Raw genomic sequence first — 16,701 nt, 5'->3', positions numbered from 1 at the left:
CATCTCTCTCCCCTTCCTCCATTCCTATTCCTCTATCTTGCTCCCCCCCGCCCCTCTCATTCTTTTATTTTTTATAATTTCAAGAATCGTATATTTATATATACACTGTGCAAAATGTATATGTACACACTCAATACACATTCTGTAACTGTATATATACAGTTGAAAAAAAAAATTAGATGTATATATACAATTAACAACTTATACATATATGACTTATATAATTGACATGTATGACTTATACATATACGGCTTATACAATTGACTTATATATATACGACTTATATAATTACATCATATATAAAATTAATATACAACTTATACATATACGCATATATAATTGACACATAATATACAATTGATAACAATTTAGTTGAATTAAGAAAACCTTGTATGAAAAAATACAGCGAATGTGTAGGGGAAAACACAAAACGTCAAAAAACTTGGCAGAAGAAATAGAAAGAAAAAAATTCTTTGATATATGTTAGAATAAACTTTGAGATCTGTTGAACTAGGAAGAATACATATTGCTGCTAAAACGTCCAATAAAAGAATGAACTATTGCCGCTAAATACTCCATTAATTATGAGAGAGAAAGTTTTACTTGCCTTTGATATATACATTAACCATACCATGTAATTATTAAAAAATATTAACTATGAATTGTAATTTTTTAAAACATTAATCATACCATGTAATTATTAAATTATTTGTAATTTTTTCAGTATTATTATAATATTGCAGTTCCAGTTGATTGATGTATGACTAATTCCGCATTAATTGTGGTGCTGTACTAGTTAAAAGTTCATAATATGAAGTTTTAAATGTCAATAGTAGTAAGCATTATTGAATAGAATAAATATTTAACGAAGAGAGATTATATCTGATACGACATGAATAAGGATAAAAAAACAGTGAAATTGTCTTTCTAATTAATGTCTTTTAAGAGACATACAAATAAAAGATACAAGAAGCATTTTAAGACGGCAAAGCGAAGTGTTGAAGATTCGTATAATTTGTGGACATAGTACAAAGGAACTTTTTATATCTGAAGGATCCTCCTAACAACAAGGTCGTTGTAGTATAGTGGTGAGTATTCGGGTGACTTTATTATTAATTTGAATTTATGCGGTTTAAAATTGTTCACTAAACCCCAACACAAAAATAATAATAATAATAATATTGATCACATTGGTATTTTGTTGTTGTAATGAGTATGGTGTTTGGTCATTAATTTACAATCTCCAAATTATAAATGTAGAAGCTATGACTCAATCTAGCCATCTATATATTATAAGATCTTCATTTCAGCCACTTTTACTTCTTTTCTATTATAATAAAATGAAGTTAAAATTAATTCGTGAACTATAATTTTTTCTTTCTATCAGAAAAAACATTGAAATAATGTGGCTCAAATCACCCCATCATCTTGTGGTCCATCAATTGGGACATTTATTCATGTATTTAAAGCAAATATCACTAATAATATCATATTTATTAGCATTTTCATTGCTATGTATAAAAATTCACCACACAAAGGTAAGATATTTCGTTGTCGTTCATAACTAACAAATCTATATACGTTATGAATTAATTTATTTTTCCTCCATCTCATTTTATGTGGTGCGCTTTTCTTTTTTGTTCACCTACAAAAGAATATTATTTTACTATAGTTAGAAATAATTTAACTTTAAAATTCAATGACTTAGCAACTATACAAATATCTAAGTATTGTTTTAGATCATAGATTTCAAAAGTTGCTTTTTTTCCCTCTAATGTCATATTAAGTCAAATGTCGTTACATAAAATGAGATGGAAGGGGTATCAGTGACGAAGTCAGGATTGATACCGAGGGGTTTCACAAGTGAATATACGAACTAGCAAAAGGGGTTTGACATCTATTATATATACATAAACAATAATTTTAATCATGTAATATAGTATACTTTTTCATCAAAAGGGTTCATCGGATGAACCTCCTAGGGGTATGCCATGATGAAAGATGGAATAAATAAGTCGTGGATAATTTTACTTCAAAGAATATTACCAACATAAGCACACTGAAAGTCGTAATATATAATTACGAATTTAAGACTCCAATTTGTATCAACAAGATAAGCAATTGATTCATTAATAGATCGATCACCTTCATTTCCATTAGGTAAATCAAATGAAGAATTAGCACATTCATTCCATAATATTACTATTTCCTAATTATCACGATAAGCAATATAATCAGCCAATGCAATCAACGGAGCAGCTTTGCGCGAATCAAACCCTTCCAGCTGTTGCTTCGCTTCCCGATTAAGCTCCGCCGCAAATTCCTTAGCCTTTTCTAATCCCAACAATTTTGGATACGTCGTCTTATCGACAACCAAATCTTTCCCAGCAGTTTTTCCGAGCTCCTCTGACGACTTCGTCACGTCAAGTATGTCATCAACTACTTGAAATAGTAATCCGATGCATCTGGCAAACCTCCGTAGCTTCTCCACCTCGACATTCGTGCCGCCGCCGAGTATTGCGCCGAGTACGACGGAGGATTCTAGGAGAGCTGCCGTTTTGTGTACGTGGATGAATTCCAGCGTTTCTAGAGAGACGCTAGCGTTGCCGGTGCATTTTATGTCTGCTACTTGTCCGGCGACCAGTCCTTCGGTTCCGATGGACTTAGCTAACTCCGCAACAGCGCCTACGATTCTGGACGGGGTGACTCCGGCCGTGGAGTTGACAATGTGTTCGAAGGCGAAGGCGAGGAGGGAGTCTCCGGCGAGGACGGCGACGTCCTCGCCGTAGATTTTGTGGTTGGTAGGTTTTCCGCGGCGGAGGTCGTCGTTGTCCATACAAGGTAAATCATCGTGAATGAGTGACATAGTGTGGATCATCTCGACGGCGCAAGCGGCGGCCATGGCGTTTTCCTGGTTGCCGCCGACGAGTTCACAGGCGGCCAGACAAAGCATTGGCCGGACCCGTTTGCCGCCGGCGAGAAGGGAATAACGCATTGCTTCATGGATAACATGGGGTTCTTTTACAATAATAGCCTCATCTAATGCCTTGTTTACAGAAATAGCCTTTTCCGTTACGTAAATCTTGAAATTGAATGGTTCCTCCGTCTGTGCTGCTTCAATTCTTTCATCTTCTTTGGTAGTAGCAATTGCTGAAACTGTTAGAGGAGAAAATGGTCTTTTCTTATTTAACTTAGGATTAATTTTGGAATTTTTCAAAGGGATTTTCATGAATCCATTGAAGGATTTATAAGACAAAGTTTGATTGAAAACTAAACAAGCTTGTTGAGCCCATAAATCAACAAGGTTCATAGATCTCATTTTTTTGAGATTTGTGGTGCAATTTCACTTGGAGAAAGTAAGCTTAAAAATATTAGAATATGGGAAGATGTATATAAAGTAGTGTTGAGTGGACTATTTTATATGGAGTCGAGATGTTGGACTGTCATGATATTGTTTCCTATTCTCTCCGGTTAATATTATTTGACTTTGATATGATATTAAAAAAAGTTGCAAAATTTATGCTCTAAAATGATTTTAGATAGTTCTCTGGCTATAGAATTAAGAATAAAACTAAAATATAAAGTCGAATTATTTTTAAATATAAAAATAAGATTTTTTATTTTTTTTTAAATGAAGATCTTATTTAAATTGGACAAAAAGAGTAATTAGGGAATCAAAAGATACCCCATTTGTACCAAGTATAAGGGGCCATTTGGACCCCAAGTATATGGCCGAAGGCCACATATTCTCAATTATTCTCTCCGTTTAAAAAAAATGACATACTTTGACTTGACACAAAGTTTAAAAAATAAAGAAATTTTTGAATTTTGTGATCTTAAATTAAAGTTGTATCAAATGTACTGAAATGTGATCCTAAACATGTCATGTGGAAAGTTAAAAATAAAATATTATCAGAAAAGGATAGGGATTATTCTTTTTTAAACGGACTAAAAAGAAAAATAAGTCATTCTTTTTTAAACGGAGGGAGTAGTAAAAATGGACACATTTGAATTTGGTAAGATTATAATGTCTAAATCTGGATACTCTGCGCATTAAAGTTTTGATATTTGAAATTGACATTCGGTAGTGATGGAGGTTGATAAATATTGTAGATGAAAGTGATAATTAATGATGATGGTGATCGATAATATGATGGTTAGCGATATACATATATTGCGGTGAAGAATAATGGTGATTGTCAATTGTAATTAGCTAACAGATGTACTGTCGTGGGTGGTGTATGCTAGAGGTGATGGTGATTTGTAGTGGTGGTTGCTATAATTGACGATATTGATTATCGATATCGAGTAAAAGTAGTTAAAGTTATCGCAAATTGTCATCTTTATAGAGATTTTCAAATAAACATATTAATAATATTAAAATTTTATTATAAATTTTAATCATTCAAATTTTCAGACCCATTGAGTAGATGTAAAACAAGAAAAATAAATCGAACACATTTAATAATTAATTAAGATAGAGAACACATATACTATTATTGAGACACAACTAATTAGGACCAAATCCTTTGTAAAGTGCAAATATCATTAGAAAATTCTTTTTTTCATATACATATATATATATACTAGTTTAGGGTACGGGCTTTGCGCGTGTACCTTTTTTTAATGTGTTCAATTTAATAAAATCACTTCGATATTATAAAAGAAATATGTCTTGATTAATAAGTTAGATAAATTGACAATTTCATTAAATACGAAAACACTTAAATGAAAAATTAACATATTCATACAAAATCGTATAAAGGTATTAAAAACTACTTTAATTTAAACTAAGAAAAACAACCAAGGCTATAAAACGATCCAAAAAAAAAATTAAAAACTTTCTCCAAATGACATATGAAGTAATTCATATGTCGGTAGAAAGTGTTAGATCGAGGACAACAAATTAATATTTTTACTATTATAATGTAAAATAATATGTTATTTAAAGAACTTATTTAAAGTATTCCTATTAGACACTTTGAATTTTGAAAAATTGTTTTTTTACTTATCTTCACACGTTTTTTAAATGTTTATGTTAAAACACATTAAAAAGTGGTAATATGAACACTTTATTAAGTGTTCAGGTGTTTGATTGAAACAAATCATAATTCGAATGTTTAAACAAAAAGGTGCATAGACTTGAACAATCAGAAAGCTTTATATTCTCTTCTTTTCGTTGCTGGAGTTTTTTGTCTTCTTCTCCAAAAAAAATTGGTGTTGCATGGATTGTGTACACATACATTCATATTCTCTGTTAATCGGCACAAAGCTTTAATCATACATTACACATGAATCTTCCTTCACCTACTCAAGAATATTAAAAAATCAATAATAAATCATATATACTTGTTCATATATTGTTTGGAGAAGATAAGAATATTTAATAACTTTATAAAACCAATAAACATGATTTATTGATGAGGAAAATTAATTAAGGACGGAACAAAGCAAAACAAAGAAGAGTAGATGTTTTTGTGGTGTATCTTCTAATAAAAAAGAAATAATAAAGACTCCTAAAAATCTTATGAATTACAAATCTTATAAGGAATCCTATTTGATCATACGATGAAGTCTAATTACCATAAATGTAAAAATTTAACTATAATAAAATTTGCTACTATGATGATGGAGCCTATTTTTTTGACATATTGACGAGTTTAAGGGGGGGAAATACCATAAATAAAAATTACCAAAGTTTAGGAATTTAACTATAATAAGAAAACCTTCTCCATTTAATTTTGAATACATTTATTATGGTTAGTATTTAATATTTTAATAATTTAAGTAAAAAGGGTGAAAAGACAATTTTATCTAAAACGAAGACTTTTAATGAAGGGCAAAAAGTTCAAATTACTTTTCTAAGGGTCTTCTCATTTTTAATATATTGTAAATATATAAATATAAATATAGATTATAGATATAGATAAAAGTAGACTCGTATATTTATCAAACGTTTCGTTTATCAAATATTAGGGATCGCCATTATTTTTTATTTTTTATTTTTTTTGAAAGGATCGAATCACCACCAAAGGATGTGGTGTAACGGATGAAACTGCTCCTCCCTTAATCAGAGATCTCGGATTTAAGTCATGGATATAAAAAAATTCTTGGTAGGGAGCGCTTTTCTCCGAATGAAAATCTACGCAACATAAATTTAAACTAGTCATACTCTAATGCGGGTATCAAACATCAGATGAAAAGAAAGACCTAATCAAAATTTTTGATTTTTTTTATTCGATCTTCTCAGTTTCTCGATTAAGAAATTTTAAAATTTTAATTTTCAGATACATGTTTTGCTATTTTGGAATAAAACCGAACAAACCTAATGATCGGTTTGACTTATCAAAAATGGAGCAATGGTTTAATTACATGCCTAATTATTTGTCTCCTTATGAGTTTTCGTTTGACTTTTGTGGTTCTTTTTTTAATTATTATTAGTTTAGATGTATGCGTGAGTGTACCTCATTTTATTGAGTTCAAATGTTACACTAAATAGGATATTTGTTTAAATAATAAAGATAAAAACAATGATTAAATTCAACATCTTTTGAAGAATTTATTTAATTAAACCTAACTTTTTACCAAAAAAATTATCAAAGTGATCGACAATCATCTACCACTTGTAAACTGCAACAAAACAATACGATGAACAAAACAATATAATTAAATCCAACCTTTACACAAAAAAATTTTCAAAGTCGTCTGACATTCACCTAACAACTGTAAATTATAACAAAATAATACGATGATAGAAATATCAAAATAATACAACTAAACTTTACGTTTACACAAAAAGATTTCTCAAAACAGAGATATAAAAATAATACAATTAAACCTAACCTTTACCTAAAAAAAAATTCTCAAAGCCGACCGACATTCATCTACCACCCGTAAATTCATCCTGTAAACTACAACAAAATAATACAATAATGATCACAAAACTTCAATTTTGATGAAAATAATTCTTGTCTAGACGAAAATTTTGATCCTGAAAATTAACTTGAATGGAAACAAAGAATATATATATATATATATATATATATATATACACACACACACACGTTGAATTCTATTATGTTGACAAAAACAGTAAAGAAGTTGAGGGCTAGAAAATTAAGCACTCATCAATCTAGATATGCAACTGAATCAAGTTAGATGAGCATCAATCATATTTTTTCAATAAGTAAGCCGATTTCTTCTCTAGTTTAACGTGCATCTCAATATTTATTGAAGTATTTCGTTAATAAACCCCTATTTTATGAGTATTTTTCTAATATATTATAGATATAGATTATAAATTGTAAATAAGATTAGCTTTTTTTCTGGGTTGAATATGAATGTGTATGTTATAATTTAGTTATAATAGGATTTTGATTTTTGTGTACATAAAAGAAAAATTAAATTACCTTCACACAAATTATACTCTTCAAAGGATTTTGTATCTAATACCTTAATACACTTTTTATTTTACTTTTCACCATTTTTTACCACTTCGAGATTTTTCATTAGGACAACTTTTTTCTTTTTTTTTTACACGCTAATTTAGGAAATACATATTGATTTATTGGTTTTGTATAGGATTTTTGTTTTTGTTTGTTCAAATTTAGTTAGAATTGGATATTGATTGTGCATTTTTACTGTCGGTTAAATTTATATTGATTTATTGGATTTGTAATGTAAATAGAATATATGAAAAGAAAATTTTATCTAAAGTGAAGACTTTTAATGAAGGGTAAAAAATTCAAATGTGATTTATAAAACCTTTCACACTTTTAATATAATAGAGATAGAGATTATTATTATTATTATTATTATTATTATTATTATTATTATTATTTTATTTTAGTTATTCTTTAATCTTTAATTACATGCCTAACTATTTGTCTTCTCGTTAAAATGTGAATTTTATTTTATATTTCAATAATTTTCTTTTGAAGTGTTGTCCCCCCATGGGGTCGTTTGGTAGAGTGTATAAGAACAATCAAAATATAGTGTATTAGTAATGCTTGTATTACTAATACTTGTATTAGGTGTTGACACCCAATTTTTACCCTCCGTTCCTAAAATTAACATCTTCAGGCTTCTTGATCATTAAAGGGTACAAAATATAATTTTCTTCATCTTTTTATAATTGTTGACAAATTTTGATAATCATCCTTACTTTAGAATTTTTATAAATTTGTTGTCGTATTTTTACTTTTTGTAATTTATTAATAATCCTCCTTATAATAGGATTTCTATCAATTCATTATTGTTTTTAACATTTTACAATTATCTGCACACGTACACGACATGACATCACATTTTTATAATATTTTTCATATTAAATTACACTTTTTAATATTTTCAATATTCTTTACATTTTTCATAATTACAAATCAATACCTGCATTTTGTATATTTTTACGGTCCGCAAATGCCAAGTCGGATCAATTATTTTTACACAGTATAATAATTCAATATCTTGACGCATTCGACAATGATCACACAATAATGTCTTGTCACATCCGACAATGACTACACTATGATGTCTTGTCACATCCGACAATAACTATACATAATGTCTTGTCACATCTGACAATGACACTATCCTTTAGACAATAATTTTATCCATTGGTCAATACCCTAAAGACCAAAGGATGTGCTATTATATAAATAGGGAACATCTCTTTATCCATTGGATATTAGGAGGTGCCCAATTTCATTATAAATAAGAGTGATGGGAAGACATATCCACACACACATTTTTATTTTTCCTCTCTCTCAAAAAATTCACACATATTTTTCACCTCTTTCTCCTCTCCCTCAAACACAAAATTAGTTCATCTTTTAATTTTTCTCAAAGACACATACATATACTCAAAATAAATACTTCGGCCGATGAAATTATCTTTCCGTCAGATATTTGAGGCCATTCCGTGACAAAAGACAGATTTATTTTGTCAAATTCATTATTTTATATCAAAAGCCAACACATGGCCGATGAAAATATCTTTCCGTCGAATTTTTGAGGCCGCCTCATTACAAAAGACAGACTTTATTTTTTCAAATTTATCTATTTTATGTCAAAATAAATATTCTTGGCCAATGAAAAGATTACCGTCGATTTTTGAGGCCTCCACTAATAAAAGACGGATATTACGTATATAAATACGTAATAAAAAAATTAAATATTTTGGACAATGACGAAACTTTTATAACACCACGACACCACAAAAGGTTTTATGATTCGTATCTTGGCAAGGCGATTTAGGACGGCCGATTAGTCGAGCAACCACTTCGTAGCCATAGCGAGTCTAAAACTTAATCCGAACCCATTTTATAACAAGACACTATTTTTATATGTACATCTATATGTACATATGTGTGCACATAATTTCACTTACTTTAATGATTATCTCTTCATTACTTTATCAAGCACTTATACACAATTCTCGAGCTTTATGTTTGTAGTTTATTTCTCGTTTGTATAATTGTACAGAAAGATAAAAGATAGTGGAAACTTTATTTTTGGGTGCCGGGCGGGGATATTCTTTATTTACATAATTTCATCGCTTTTAAGCAAAACTTAGGCCTTTAATATTTAGATAAAAGAATTAAGTTAATCAAATAATTCACATATTATGTAGTCTTTTCTTTTCAAATAAATCTTTACTTTTCTCCGTAACTTTAATCAAATAAAAATATTACTTGTAAATGCTTTTCCTTTTCATGACACATCAAAATACATTTCTTTTCATGTCACAAAATACTTTCTTTTTTACATGTAATTTATACATTTTTATACATATCCTTTACATATTTCTTTTCATACATCACAAAATACTTTCTTTTTCACATGTAATTTATACATATTTATACATATCTTTTACATGTTTCTATAACAATAGATTTTATTTGTATATTTAATATACATATACTTTTACATAAATTTAAATTGGTATTTTTTCAAAAAAATTATTTTATACTTAATACACATGCACTTTTACATTATTTTTAAATATTTATACCTCCTCCCTCATTGATAAGTTTAGTCTAGTTGGGTACCACATTTGTGGATCCTGAAGGGTGCCTAACCCCTTCCATTCGGGATAATTTGAACCCTTACCTAGAGTCTCAATTGGTTTTTCGCAGACTAAAAACATCAATCATACGTGTTAATGAATAAACAGGTTTCCTTATTTTCCTTAAAAATTAGGTGGCGACTCTGTAAAAATTTTCAATTCTCTAGAGTCTAATAAGTCATGTTTTGTTTAACCTTGGCGAAAACAGGGCATGACATTAGGTATGGTTATATTAGTTATGCATGTATTATTTCTTATACATTGTTTGGTTTGGTGTATAAGAAATAATATATCTTACATAATTTCTATAAAAGAAATGTTTGTTTACAAAAATACCCTTCTTTGATTTTGTACACTTTTTCCAACAAAGTTCTTTTGCCATCTCAAACATAATTAGTATTGTTGAACTAATATATAGAGGTTTAGGATTAATTGCAAGACTTTCGTTTTTGCGTAAAAATGTTATACGGATTAACATAGTCGAAATATAAATAAATTACAAGACGTAAAATTAAGAAATATTCTCAATTTCTTTTAATCCTTTTAAAGACCCTCAAAACAAAACAAAACTATGTTATAATTATTTAAATCAACTATTCATTGTTGTAAATAAAAATGGTGGGAAAATAAATTGTGAAATATTTTGAAAAGATTCACTATTGCAAATTAAAATGGCGGGAAAAGGAATGGTAAAATATTTTGAGAAAAATTGACGGGTATTAAGGTCATTTAATAAGTTAATGCTTGTGTTTAAAGTCTTTGTATTACTAATACATAGGAAATGAAGTGTATTACTAATACACACTTCAATACAAAATAGAGTGTATAACAAATACGTGCATTAGTTATACCTAGGCAAAAAAACGTACCAAACAAGGTATTAGTGGTACGCATTAACTAATGCATGCATTATATTTTACAATACACTCTACCAAACGACCACTTACTGTATTCTGCTGAGGATAAAGTTAATAAAGAAATGATTGTTCATCATCTTATTGTTATTAATACTACTATTAATAAGAGTGAGGAAGCAGGCAACTCTCCGTTAACATGTCTGCTTCTTCACCTTCTTCAGCTGCTTCGTGATTTTACTATATTATCCCTAATTAATTATTTTAACTTATTTATATATAAGAAATGTAATAACACTTAATTAAAAAAAAAGGATAAAATAGATATTTATGACATATCTATTTCATCTGCTTTACTCGTAATTTTAAAATAAAATTCTCATTTTAATGAGAAGACAAATAGTTAGGCATGTAATTAAAGATTAAAGAATAACTAAAATAAAATAACAATAATAATAATAATAATAATAATTACTGTTAATAAGAGTGAAGAAGCAGACAACTCTTCATCAACATGTCTGCTTCTTCACCTGCTTCAGCTGCTCCGTGATTTTACTATATTATCCCTAATTAATTATTTTAACTTATTATATAAGAAATGTAATAATATTTAATTAAAAAAAAGATAAAATAGATATTTATGACATGTCTGTTTCAACTGCTTTAATCGTAGTTTTATTATATCACCTCAAATTAATTATTATTTCTTACACCCTTTCTATTATGCCATACATCCCCTTGTTTACTATTCTTTACATTGAGCCGGGGTTCTCTCGGAAACAACCTCTCTACTTCTTCTGAGGTAGCGGTATGGACTGCGTACATCTTACCCTCCCAAGACCCTACTTTGTGGGAATACACTGGATTTGTTGTCGTTGTTGTTGTTGTTGTTGTTGTTGTTGTTGTTGTATCTAAGTATTACAAAATTAATAATATTTAATAAATAATAAAATAGCTATAAATGATAAATCAATTCTTGATGTTTTAAATTAATAAGACATCTTATATGAGACTTATTTAGAAAAAAATCACAAGTATGTTTGCTCCATGATTTTACTATATTATCCCTAGTTAATTATTGTAAAATATATACATATAAAAAAATTAATAATATTTAATAAAAAAACAAAACAGACATTTATGACATGTCTACTTCAGCTGCTTCAACCGTAATTTTATTATATCACCCTTAATTAATTATTATAAGTCATTTAGGTATTAAAAATTTAATAATATTCAATAAAAATAAAATTGACATAAAATGATAAATTAATTCTTGATGATTTAAATTAACATGACATCTTATATGAGACTTATTTTTTTTCACAAATATTTTCTCATAATAGTTTTGCTATATCACTTATAATTAGGTATTATAAGTTATTTAGGACATATCCACTTCGCTGCTTCAATCATAAAATTTGGTTGACTCTCGAATTTATTTCAGTGCTACTTAAATTGGAATAGAAGAAAAAGTATTATAAATCATAATATCTAAAAACTTAAATTATTTTAAGAATATAACTGATCAATGCCACAAAAATTTGGATAAGGAGGGTAACATATATTATTTGAAAATTACATTAAAAAATATTATAATTTACAATAGATAACAATTTAAAATATTTAAAACATATTAAGAATCTTATTGATTATCTAAATTATATTTGTGTCATGTAAATTCGGGATAGTCTTGACATTTATCATTTGCATGTTTTATTGTTTTAATTTAGTATAATTTGTTGATCCAAACGATGTTTTCGAATTTAACATGTTTTAAAAATTTAGTAGTTTGTTTATTTACATTTATTTACTTTATTTTGGTAAAATATTATATATTTAAAAATTATGCAAAAATAAATAAATAATTATAAGTCATAACTATTAACAACTTATAATATTTTTAAAACATATAGTAAAAAATATGATTTACTTTTGAAATTCTAATAGTGGCACATAAGTTGCGATAAAGCAAGTAATATAAATTATTTGAAATTACATTAAAAGATACTAAAATCACAAAGATTAACAACTTAAAATATTTTAAAAAATATATTAGTAAAAAAAATTTGATTGACTCACTAAATTCTAAAATTGGGACAAAACAAGTAACATAAATTACATAAAAGATACTATAAATCACAATGAATTGCAACTTAAATTATTTAAAAATTTATATTAATAAGAATTTGATTGACACTACTCCAAATGCTATTTATGCTACATAAATTAAGATAACGTAAATAACATATGTTGGATCCGTGCTGGCACGGGCTACGGTATCTAGTCTTAAAATAATCATGCACCTTTTCTAATTGTTTGAAGTTTGAGTTTTTTTTTTTACCAAATTAAAAGTCAAAAAATTAAATCAAAATTTGGTTGAGTCAAATATAAAGGAGTCTTGTTCAACGCTTATACAAAATTAGGTTGATTCACATATATGGTAATACTCATTATATTATAATAAAGTACCACTTATAATTATTGTGATATTTTCCTCTCTCAATTATTACTCTCTTGACGCGAATTTTGTAGTCTACAACAATTAATTAAACTAAACAACAATCTTCACTCACAAGAAATTATTTTTTTGGTTTGCAAAAATTGGACCCTTTTTTTTTAATAATTAAAAGGGAGAAAAACACATTGAACCCTTGATGTGAAATAATGACTAAATATCAAAACATTGATCTAACCGTTGTTTCAAATAAAATAATATTTTTTCACTCCCGAAATAACGAATAATTTTTCAAATAAGATATAATAGGAGTTGGACGATGAATATTATTCACAATATTTTAGAATATAAATAACATAAATATCAATCCTTTTGGAAGTAATTATACTCTCTCCCACTTTTTTAATTACTTTACTCTCTCTCCCTATTAATATACATAACATGACCGACATATACATAACATTCTGTGTATATGTTGGAATTTTTGTAATATGTTTAGGGAGTTGAATTTTTTTGTAATATTGAAAACATAAGTTGTGTATTTGTGTAATTTTTAGAAAAGGATGATGCTAAATGACCATAAAACTTTGGCCATAATATTAAAAAGTCTATAGTAGCCTTTTGGAATATTTTTCTATTTTTTTAAAGTCAAGGTAATTAAGCATTAAAATATGTATACTCCTTATATTACAATTTAATTACAACACAAATTCTTAGGCAAGAATATCAATAGTCTTATACCATTAAAATACATATATTTCTTCAAAAATGTACATATTTTTTGCTATAACTCAAACACTACGTTTACTATCTATTTTTTTCTCATGTTCTTTTCCGACTTTCTCTCCTTGTTAATAAAATTATCTCTAATTTTTTATTTTTTTAAGTATATGGTTAAATAAAATTAAAATATATATTTAAATAATTCTCAGGCATAATTTGTAAGATATTACAATGACGACAACTCAACATACCTTAAACCTGATAAACGTTGACACTTACAGAAATTATGCATATAGTTCACATATGTCGAGAGGTATAAGTGTTAATGGTATAACTCTTCCACCCCTATATTACGACGATTTGATAAATTGTGAATTATTACTTATATTTGTTACTAAATAATTTCTAATAATTTTTTTTATTATTATGCTTAAATAAAATTAATATATATATATATATATATATATATATATAATTTTCAAATATAATTTGTAAAATATTATGATAACAACAAATCACACATAATTACACTTGGTAATTCGATAAGTCGAACCACTAGTTCACTAACCAAAATGTCATTACAGATTATTGATTTTGATTCGATTTTGAACAGTTGTAGCTAGAGTCAAGGATGTTATGTTCAAATTTAAGTACTGATTGTCTTTTACTGTCACAAATAAAATTCTTACTATGAAAGAATAAGCATTGACTGAGATCATGCTGAAATATTAAGATCTTTATCTAATTATTTTTTTAAACTTGAAAAGGTGTAAAATTATACTAACTGAAATTAAGAATGTCAATCTAAGTAAATGTATTTGAAACGTATCTAACAATAATGATTATTTTTTAAAATTATAAAATTATAATTAAATTAACAAATAATGAGTATGTGTGAAAATTGACAAATTCTAAACGTATTTGCCACTGTATGTTTTCAAATACTGAAAATACGTTTTACTGAAAAAATATTTAAGTGTGGAGGAAAATATTCTAATAAAGAATTAGAATTAGAGAAATTTTTTTACTCGTGAATTAGAATTAGTAAAAAATTATGTTTAAATCGGTTTGAAAATACGTTTCAATTTTCACAGTATATTTTCAAATATGTTTGATTGAAAATTATAAACGTTTATACCAATTGTGTTTAATGTGTCGATGTCTATTATTTCTAAAGTCTTTTGAATTGATGATTGAAATATTATCATTTTTTTTAAATTATCTAAATCTATTAATAACAATTAATAAAATACTTAATTAAAGATCATATTAATAACAGTGTAAGTAATGATTCACAAGTTATTAAATCGGGCTAGACAACTTGTTACAACATCATATGACTCTCTTAGATTGATGTTGACTAGGGTTAATATTTACAGATTATATGTTTTTATTGTTTACTATAATGTGTCAATATTTATCATGTCTAAAGTGTTTTGAGTTTTTGTTGTTGTTATTGAAATATTTTCAAATTAGATTAAAAACTATTTAAATATGCAATTTAAATTTGTATAAATATATTAATTAATATAATTATTTAATTATAGGTCATATTAAATAATAATCTACAGGATCAAATCGACGTGACATAGGAATACAAGTCTACCACATTAACGTTGGACTCTCTTTTCTTGTTGTTAACTAGGATTGACACAAATGAACTATATATAATTTTATGATTTTTATAGTTTGTTAATGTCTAAAATGTTTTGAATTTTATCTGTTATTATTGAATTGTTTACAAATTAAATTTTAAAAACTATTTTTAATTTATTTCAATATAATATTTAATAAAATTATTTAAATAGAGGTTATATATAATAACAATCATAAGTAATGATTCATAATTTTTTAAATCGATGTAACATATGGGTTCAAGACTGTGACATCAATGTGTGACTCTCTTAAGTTAATGTTAACTAGAGTCGACATATATGAACTATATACATTTTATAATTTTTATATTGAATCTATATCTGCCATGTCTAAACTATTTTGAGTTTTAATTGTCATTGAGAATATTTTCAAATTATATTTAAATAATTATCTAAATACATTTTAAAATTTATTTAAACTCAATAATTGGTAAAATTACTTATTAGAGGTTACATTAATGGCAAATATATAATGATTAGCAAATTATTGAATCAAAGTAAATGTATTAAGTTCTATATTACAAGAATAAAAATAATTATCTACAGAAAAATATGAAATTTTATAGTAGGCATGTTCTATTGATATCTCTTTTAATTTAATTGAAGCAGCAGTTCTGACGTTGTTGAATTTACTACATTCTTGATCCTTTAGATTAAAAATTTTGGAAAAAATACACAACAAGATTTTAAATAGCTAAAAACATAGAGAAATAAATTGTTGAAGTGAATTTGTATCATTAGAAATTTTAATAATTTATCTTGTCTAATTACATAATTTTATTTTTCTGTTGATAAATTATAAAAACAGAATGTCAATAAATTTGAAAAAAAATATTTTTCTAAACATTTTTAGTTATTTTATATTCTAAATTTTCATTCTAAAAATGTGGCCAAATGGAATAACTGTCCACCAAAGACAAATAAAATTATATATAATTATTTTT

At 26.8% G+C, this 16,701-nt stretch overlaps 1 protein-coding gene across 1 annotated transcript; it reads right to left on the bottom strand.

The window, feature by feature from the left end:
- Positions 1 to 2,122: 2,122 nt before the first annotated feature.
- Positions 2,123 to 3,454, bottom strand: LOC107867046 (geranylgeranyl pyrophosphate synthase, chloroplastic). Its single transcript, NM_001398346.1, is given in 1 exon segment — positions 2,123 to 3,454. A coding segment is annotated over 1 exon segment (1,110 nt). The 5' UTR covers positions 3,321 to 3,454; the 3' UTR covers positions 2,123 to 2,210.
- Positions 3,455 to 16,701: the final 13,247 nt, after the last annotated feature.

The sequence above is a fragment of the Capsicum annuum genome, chromosome 4, assembly GCF_002878395.1.
Source record: "Capsicum annuum cultivar UCD-10X-F1 chromosome 4, UCD10Xv1.1, whole genome shotgun sequence".
In the NCBI taxonomy this organism is placed as follows: domain Eukaryota; kingdom Viridiplantae; phylum Streptophyta; class Magnoliopsida; order Solanales; family Solanaceae; genus Capsicum; species Capsicum annuum.
This window is presented reverse-complemented; position numbering and strand designations above follow the sequence as displayed.